General features: G+C 34.9%; 1 protein-coding gene across 1 annotated transcript; it reads left to right on the forward strand.

Annotated features, from left to right (window-relative positions):
- The first annotated feature begins 239 nt into the window (after positions 1-239).
- sub1a (SUB1 regulator of transcription a) lies at positions 240-5,212 on the forward strand. Its single transcript, XM_067395650.1, has 5 exons — positions 240-365; positions 838-907; positions 1,833-1,958; positions 2,113-2,221; positions 4,543-5,212. The coding sequence occupies exons 2-5, from the start codon at positions 839-841 to the stop codon at positions 4,620-4,622; spliced, it is 384 nt and encodes a 127-aa protein (XP_067251751.1). The 5' UTR covers positions 240-365; position 838; the 3' UTR covers positions 4,623-5,212.
- Positions 5,213-9,096: the final 3,884 nt, after the last annotated feature.

Here is a 9,096-nt window from a genome sequence, read left to right on the forward strand (position 1 = left end):
TGGACATAATGCCACATTAATGTCAAAATATTGTTCATAGGCCTAAATCATGTTGCTGGAAGTCCTATCAGAGAAGTCTGTTCTGTTTGAATGTCTGTTTGAATTCAAGGAGGAAAAATAATACTAATCATTGTGTAAAGAATTATAATGAAAGTTTTGGGTAAATTGTTGTTTTAACTTGGCACCGGTAATGGATAGGTAAAACTACACTTCCCATAATCCACTTCTTCAAGAGCGCTTCCTGGTACAGCCTGTAACCGCGCGCTCAGCAGCACAGCACGGGTTTCGAAGAAACGGACGATCGCGCGCATTGAATGTGTCTGTGTTTCAACTCAGTTTACTCTACATTTATCTTACAACATCAGGTAAGTCATTTGATACGTGCACATGAGTATAATATTCGAGCACGACTATAATATCAGCTGACATGTTGCAATAGCAGATTATTTCATTGAAAGGAAACTGTTGGAAATGGCCATTTTGCTGCGCGTTCGTATGTTCGGCCTTGTTGTTTCTTATAATAGTTGTAAACGACTGAAGCCCATGAACATTTTCATTCCTCTCATTTAATACCTGCAAAACACAACAAGCGAAAATGCAAGCATTGCTTCTCCGGATAACAAATGGATGTTTTTAGCATTGCAAATACTTTAGAGCATCATTGCAAAGCACTAGGATGCAACCTTGATGAAGTTTTTACTTACCTGCACGTAGATTATGAATATTTTGATTCCGAATTTAGTTTCAAGCAACATAGCACTGAATGTTTTAGTGTAATATAAGCTTATCACCACTGTGGTTTGGTTTTTCATTTAAATTGTATTGTTTTCTTTTCAGAATGCCTAAGTCAAAGGAAGTGTTGTCTTCTTCCTCAGACAGTGACTCTGACAGTGAAGTTGATACGAAGGTATGGAAACGAATAACTCTACATTACACTTTCAGCTAACTGAAAGAAATGCTCATCACATCTATAAGTATTTGGATCCGCACATTTGTATATTTCTTGAGAATATCCACTAGTTTTATTTTGCCAGAACATTAGAAGCATGTCAGGGTTTTAGAAATACAGAGGTCCACAAACTGAGCTTGTTCAGGGCCCTTGGGATAGTTTTTATTCACTTGATATACATATGTGCATTTTAATTTTGGATAGCAAAGATTGGATAACAACAGCTTTAGTACCATCAGTGGGGGAAAAAAAAATAGCATTTGGGTTTGGCTAATTGGATAAATATTTGTTGGTCCTGAGACTTCCAAAGAAGATATATCTACATTTTTTTTAAATATTTAGACCACTTCTGTTATTGCAGGGTGTAAAAAAAAGCTTTAAAGAAGTAGAATTTATTGTAAATCAATGCATTTGATCTATTTGAATTTTTTCATTTTATTTTAATAGGCTAAATGACTTTCCTAATCATAACCTATAAACACACTTGTCAAAGCCATGTTCTAGTGTAGGTTTGAATTTAAGAATTAAGTAAATTTACTGAGAGACTATCAGGAAGTTTAACCGAGTAACTAATTCACAATATTCACACATTCGTTCTAAATTGTATGCCTGATATGCTGAAAATAGCTTAGATTGAGCTGTTTGCATCCCTGAATATTAACATTTCTATTGTAACACATTTGTCAAATATGAAATGTTTAGCTACTTACTTCTTGCATCTCAGTTTTTGACTGTTAAAACTGAAGCGCAATGCTGAAATTCATGTTGGCATCTGGACCTCCGTTACCTCTATGGGTAGGGCCATGATTAGAAGTACCATCTGGATGTGAAATCCAAAGTTCCTGTTATCGTTTTAAATACAATGTAAAGTTCTGTATTTCAGGCAAAGAGAAAGAAGCAGACAACACCAGAAAAGCCATCAAAGAAACAAAAAAGTGGAGAAACTTCAAAAGTGTCATCTGCCTCAAAAAGCAGCAGCAGCAGCAGTAAAAATGATAATATGTTCCAGGTGAATGATCTAACAGAGATATAATGACATAAGTGTTCAAGCTTTACTTGATACAGCATTACCACACTGTATATATTGTATGTTATATTGTTTTTTTTTTGTTGTTTGTACTTTTTTTTTTTCCCTTTTTTTTTTTTCTTTTTTTTTTTTTAAGATAGGAAAGATGAGGTATGTGAGTGTCCGGGACTTCAAGGGGAAAGTGCTGATTGATATCCGGGAATACTGGATGGACCAGGAAGGTGAAATGAAACCTGGCAGGAAAGGTAGGTGTCTATTCTTCTTGGATTTAAATGTGACCGTAGAAATGGTCTATTTGCTTTTTATTCTGCTACAGTGGTCTCTGGATACCTTTGTCCATATAGGGGATTTCCTGAAAAGTCATAAGCTTTATGACTTCTATGGCCTTGTCCCAAATGGCACCCTAAACCCTCATGCACTCTGAGTCCACACTTACACGCAATACAGTAATGCTGCTTTGATTGCCGGGTAGAAGAACTCGTGGATCGTGGACCTAACGGACACGTGCACACAGCGGCCATTATAAGTCCACAAGACTAAAAAGTGCAAATGAATATCTCTGTGTGCCCTGCACTCGCAAGTACATAATAAAATTCATAAATAGTACACCATTTTAACATTATTAAAAACGCATGCTGAAATAATCTTTAAAGGTGCCCTAGAATTAAAAATTGAATTTACCTCGGCATAGTTAAATAACAAGAGTTCAGTACATGGAAATGACATACAGTGAGTCTCAAACACCGTTGTATCCTCCTCCTTATATAAATCTCATTTGTTTAAAAGACCTCCGAAGAATAGGCGAATCTCAACATAACACTGACTGTTACGTAACAGTCGGGGTGTACACCCCCAATATTTGCATATGCCAGCTCTGTTCAAGCATTAGACAAAGGAAGAACGTCTGTATGTGCACAGCTGAATCATCAGATTAGGTAAGCAAGCAAGGACAACAGCGAAAAATGGCAGATGGAGCGATAATAACTGACATGATCCATGATAACATGATATTTTTAGTGATATTTGTGAATTGCCTTTCTAAATGTTTCGTTAGCATGTTGCTAATGTTCTGTTAAATGTTGTTAAAGTTACCACCGTTTCTTACTGTATTTGCGGAGACATTTCATTTTTTAAACACTTGCAGTCTTTATAATGCACAAACACATCTTCATTCTTTATAAATCTCTCCAACAGTGTGTAATGTTTAGCCACGGCGCACTATCAAACTCATTCAGAATCAAATGTAAACATCCAAATAAATACCATACTTACGCAATTAGACATGCTGCATGACAAACACTTTGTAAAGAACAATTTTGAGGGTTATATTAGCTGTGCGAACTTTGTTTATGCTGTTTAAGGCAAGTGCGAGCTCCGTGGGCGGGGAGCAGGAGCGTGAGCATTTAAAGGGGCCGCAGCCTAAATCGGCTCATATTTAATGATGCCCCGAAATAGGCAGTTAAAACAATTAATAAAAAAAAATCTATGGGGTATTTTGAGCTGAAACTTCAGACACATTCAGGGGACACCTTAGACTTATATTACATCTTTAAAAAAAAAACGTTCTATGGCACATTTAATAATTTCATATGCACCAATATAATGCATTGTAATAAACATTTTCATACATTTATTTACTAAAGCATTGTATCTGTATCTGTATCTAGTTAATATGGAATAAATCAAACTTCTAATGCTCAAAAAACAAAACATGTATTCAGAATAGGGCTGTATGATATTGGAAAAAACTGACATTGCAATATTGTTTTTCTGCAGTATATATTCCAATATGAAAACAATTTCACTCAATGACTTGAATGGCTCTATTTAGAAAGAATTATTGTAGAATGATTGCGGTGATATTGTAGGGAAGTGAATCTACACAGAAAACGGTAAACAATTTACAAACATACATAAATACAACAGAACAAAGATGATAAAATTGTTTTTCAGGTAAGTCTAACAGTGTATGGAAATTGAATAATCAAATGTAAAATAACACTGCATGGTCTTTACTGTGTAAATTAAATATAGTTAAATCTTTGATAAAGCTACAAAAGTGTTGTTTGATTAAAATTAATCACATGTACAGCAGCAGGAATATTAAGCTGCTGTCACTTTAAGACTGAACGCATGGATCCAAAATAATAATCTGTTTTCGTTCCCAATTATTTATGATCACGTGAACCATAAGCGACATTTTGACATAATTTTACTTATGTGTTCATTCAAGCACAAATAGATGCAGAATTCGGTGTTCGCGTGCTGTCTATGCTGCTCTGTGTGCGCCTCTTTTCACGTCTTATTGCGCTCGAAGATTAATATTGCTTGAATGTGTAAACTGACAGGACCTAAAACTTCGCAATTAATCTGAGAATCATGTGCGTTTTAAACCGTGGGGCCTGGTCCGTACAGATCATACGAACCTTATACTTGACAGCACATCCTGCAGTGTGACTATCGCGATATCGATCGAACATATTGTGAAGCTCTAATTCATGCATTTTTTGTGTCTAAGTTAGCTGAGTTGTTTATGTCCTGAGTTCTGTTTGATGTGCTTTTACAGGTATTTCACTGAACCCAGAGCAGTGGAACCAACTGAAGGAGCAGATAAGTGAGATTGACGACGCTGTGAAGAGAGTATAAGACATGCCTGCAGTTCACTGTCAATCTGGATGCTTTTTTTTTTTTTTTTTTTTTTTATATAAAGATTCTCACTCTACAGTTCTTCTGATGCCCTCCAAAGCCCAAACACAGTTTCTACACTTTCTTTGAATCAGTTAAGGGACAGGTCAAAGAGACCTGATTTCAGACACACTTTATTTATTTTGTCCTCCTTGTTACACATTCCATGTTCTGTAGTAATATCGGTAAATTATGCATAATTACATGTAGGGCTGCCCCCTAATAGTCGACTAACTGTTAGTCGTTTAGAAGAGGCTTGGTCGAGCAAGATTTTATTAGTTAGTCAATTGCAAAATTTGCATTTGTAAAATAATGAAAACAATCAGGATGTGCTTTCTGTCGTCTCGGTCTCAGTGAACTAGAGACCAAAATGAACTGAAACTCAGCAAATACTTGTCACAGACACAAGAAATTTATCTATAGAAAGCTTGAAGCAAAGAAAGTTGTAGCGCTCACAGTTGCAAAATTCTTGTTTCCTTCAGGTGCGTGGAACCAAAAAAGATGAACTTAAGCAAAACAGAGAAGAGTGGCTGGTTGCACACTGAATCAAAAAAAAAGACTAAGGTCTAGAAAAATAAAAAAATTATTATGTAAATTGCATGGTGCAATAAAGTGCAAAGTGCTGCTCCTCTGTTTTTAATTCACTTGCACTTTGCACCATGCAATTTATATAATAAATTTTGTATATTTCTAGACCTTAGTCTTTTTTTGGATTCAGTGTGCGACCAGCCACTCTTCTCTGTTTTGCTATAGAAAGCTTAAAGGTGCTCTAAGTGATATCACACGTTTTTAGGCCAAAACATTTTTTGTCACATACAGCAAACATGTCCTCACTATCCGCTAGCTGCCCGTCCCCTGAATACACTGTAAAAAAAACACGGTCTCTGTAGTCGCCACAAGCTCCAAAAACGGCAACAAAAACAAACTGGTGCAGCCTGGACCACAAAACATAATAAACATGCTCCAGCCAATAACCGACAAGAATGATTTTAAATGCATCATGACTGTTTCAGGAAGCACGGAGGGGAGGGGAGGAGGAGGAGGAGGGAGGGAGGGTCTAGCTAGCCTCTGTTTTGTTTGACAACACTTCGAACGTCAACAGGAAGTTACTCCACCCAGGATCGCTTAGAGAACCTTTAAAATGTCTACTTTTAAACTAACCAATTCAAATGGAAATTAACTATTCTCAGATTATGTAATCCTTATAAAACATGCATATAGGTGCATCCACTACTACGAAGATGATGAGTCAGCATCGTTGTGCAGCCAAAAACAATACATTATTAAAATGTTTAGACAGATGCCTTCTGGTTTTTTTTTTTTTTCACAACACACTCATAATCACTACTTTTGACGGTGCTCTGTTAGGCTGATTAGGCTGTTATATATATATATATATATATATATATATATATATATATATATATATATATATATATATATATATATATAAAAAATATATGTATAAAAAATATATGCAGTTCAAAAGCTGGTTATTATGATTCATGGCTTATTAATATAAACTTGTGATTAGTCGACTAGTTGCTTAAATGAACGACTACTAGTCGAATAGAAAAATCTTTAGTTGGGGGCAGCACTATTTACATGCAACTAACCCTAAAGAAAACCCTATTCCTAATCCTAACCCAAAAGTAAGCACATATTGCTAATTAATATTACTTAGTATTTTAATGTAGTACAATTGCACTGTAACAAGGACAGCTTAAAATAAAGTGTAACCAAATTGCGTAGTTACTACGTTTTTGCCTTTTATAGAGCGGCATGCTTCACAAGGAATATGTGGTGACCAGCACACTTTGTATGTATATTTTAGATTAGGTTTTATTGAAGTAGTTGTTCATTGTATTTTTCTTTTTTTTATTTGAGAGTTTCATGGTTGGGGTTTTAAAGGGGTTTTGCTAGAGATACAGGGTGAGAGTTTGTGCCCTTCATTTTCAATAAAGATAAAAAATTAACACCTCAAAGATTTTGTTTTGAGTTGTTTACTGTCATGTATAGGTTGTATTGTAGCTGTCCATTAGATTATTTTTTATATTATTATAAGAATATTAACGATAACTATAGAAGATTAGATTAGATTGTTTAAAGGTGCAATATGTAAGAATTGTGCAGTAAAATATCCAAAAACCACAAGGCAAGTGTTATATATTTTGTTCACCTGAGTACTTACAATATCCCAAATGTTTCCTATTTGTAAATCACGAGAAAATTGCAATTTTAACCAAGGCTCTGGGACATGTGAGGAGTCGCCTGTCAATTGCGTCATACCCATGTTACCATCGGTTTCCAGTTTTATTTTGTAGAAACCATGGAAACACCAAAGACGCTTTAATACATTACATTTTTTAATAGACAAGGGAACAACTGTTTTTATATTTATAGACAGAAAACTAACTATTGTTATATAGCTCAACATGTTTAGTCTTATTGTTCAAATCTAATTTTCTTGATTTTTTTTTTTAATGTGGGGGGGGGGGGGGGGGGGGTGGGGGTTGTGGGTACCATGCCTCAGAGAAAAACACTATTTTGTGAAGTAGCTAACATAGCATAATCAGATGCAGCTTTATTTTTAGTAACAGTAATACAGAATTTTCTCCATCATACAATACATTTTAAAATTAATTGCATGCCATTTATCAACACAAACCATCCAACATTTAATATGATATTCTAAAATCGATCTTACTGCAGTGTGCAACAGTGTCTCACAGCAGCTGCCGAGCAAACGCACAGAGTAATGTTATAACATAATTTTTTTTAACACACTCAAATATATATGATAAACAGTGCTGTATTAACTCATTTAAGCAGAAGCAGCACCGGTGACTGTGGCATAATAAAAGTTCCGCTGTCTGCGGGGTATGTGTTGCATTCGTCTCTCATTAACAGTCGTTCCAGCGGCCTCGTTCAGCTCCCACAACACTCGGTCTTGCTCTGCTTCATACTACAGTAACGATAATAATCACATCTATGTACATTTCTTTCCAATTATTTTCCATCAGCTGTGATGTGAAGACCACATGTCCCAAGATTTTGCGCTCAAACTTACTGTCATCAAGCTACGCCTTTGTTTTGAATAGGCCTCTAGCGGACAGAAAATTCTACATATTGCATCTTTAAGTCTAACTTTATTTAATTACATCTAAGCCTTTTGTGCAGACAACTACTGGTCAATTAGGTCTAAATAAATAGCATAACATTCCAAAAGAAATGAAGTGTTAATTACTTTAGTTTAAGGTAGTTAACATGTATCATATAAGTATGCTACTATGTTATTAATTATGTAATTATAAATTGTTAGAACTTATATTAAATCTCGAAAGTAATAGTCGTCGTAGTAATGTACTAACTCAGACTCGCAGGAATGATTAAATAAACATTATCTGCACTGAAACTATATAAGAAACCTGTTATATCCTCCTGAGACACAGAAATGAAATGATCATTATATTGTTTAGAGCATAAGAAACAAATTAAAAAATAAAATTTTTGAAAAATTATATTTCATTCATATGTTATGCCATGTCCTCTGTAGTGGACACCACCAGGACTAAATTGTTTAAAAAATATGGCATGAAATGACATGTATAGGCAAAAATAATGGCTTTTTCAGGCTTCAGGATTGTTTTTAACCAAACTGTATAAAGATGATTCTCAACTATGTTATGAAAGATATAATGGAATTAATTTATATTTTACGTATGTGGGTATATATGTGGGTAAAATAGTCATGGATTTTCCCATTCAATACAATGCATCTATACACTGTATCTAATTTTCATATTAATGTGTTCTTGGAGCAACATGCAATGAAAAGTGTAATAATGGGAGCAATAATTGGCAACATTTTCACAATATCTAATAATAGGAAAATTGATATATAATTTCTTTCCCTATTCACTTCTTGTATCTCATAAAATGCATGATAAACATGATTTAAGTCCCAGTGTCCTCCCCCAATAACATTTTCCTGAAATGTTGATTTATTACAAAAAAATTAAATAGAAAAATTAATCCGATTTAAATGATAATTACAAAATATTGTCATATTTCCATAAGAGTGCTAATTTTCATTTTCAGTCATATTTAAAGACCAAGAAGTTGTTGTCATGACGATACCTCTTAATTAAACTACCAAAATTAAATTATGTAGGCTATCTCTGCAAAGCCCTGAATGTGCTCTTTACAGGACATTCAGACTTAAAACTGTGACACGTATGATGTCAGAGAAAATCACTAAAATATAATGTCCACCACAGGGGACAGACGTCTATTCCCGGGTCCCAGGAGGCTATCACTGCAAGTCAACATCTGAATATTTAACGTTCAAGTTCTTGAGCGCAATGAGCGATATGGACAGCAACTCCACAGTTCGGCCACTTGGTGGTGGGAAAAGTCCACGAAAGGTTGTGGG

The sequence above is a fragment of the Chanodichthys erythropterus genome, chromosome 10 (assembly GCF_024489055.1).
Source record: "Chanodichthys erythropterus isolate Z2021 chromosome 10, ASM2448905v1, whole genome shotgun sequence".
NCBI lineage: Eukaryota > Metazoa > Chordata > Actinopteri > Cypriniformes > Xenocyprididae > Chanodichthys > Chanodichthys erythropterus.

Excerpts from the sequence above, each read along its gene's own strand:
- sub1a (XM_067395650.1), top strand. The coding sequence starts at position 839 with ATGCCTAAGTCAAAGGAAGTGTTGTCTTCTTCCTCAGACAGTGACTCT. Across the intron at positions 908-1,832 it reads ACAGTGAAGTTGATACGAAG|GCAAAGAGAAAGAAGCAGAC; the intron begins GTATGGAAACGA and ends TCTGTATTTCAG. Across the intron at positions 2,222-4,542 it reads AATGAAACCTGGCAGGAAAG|GTATTTCACTGAACCCAGAG; the intron begins GTAGGTGTCTAT and ends GTGCTTTTACAG.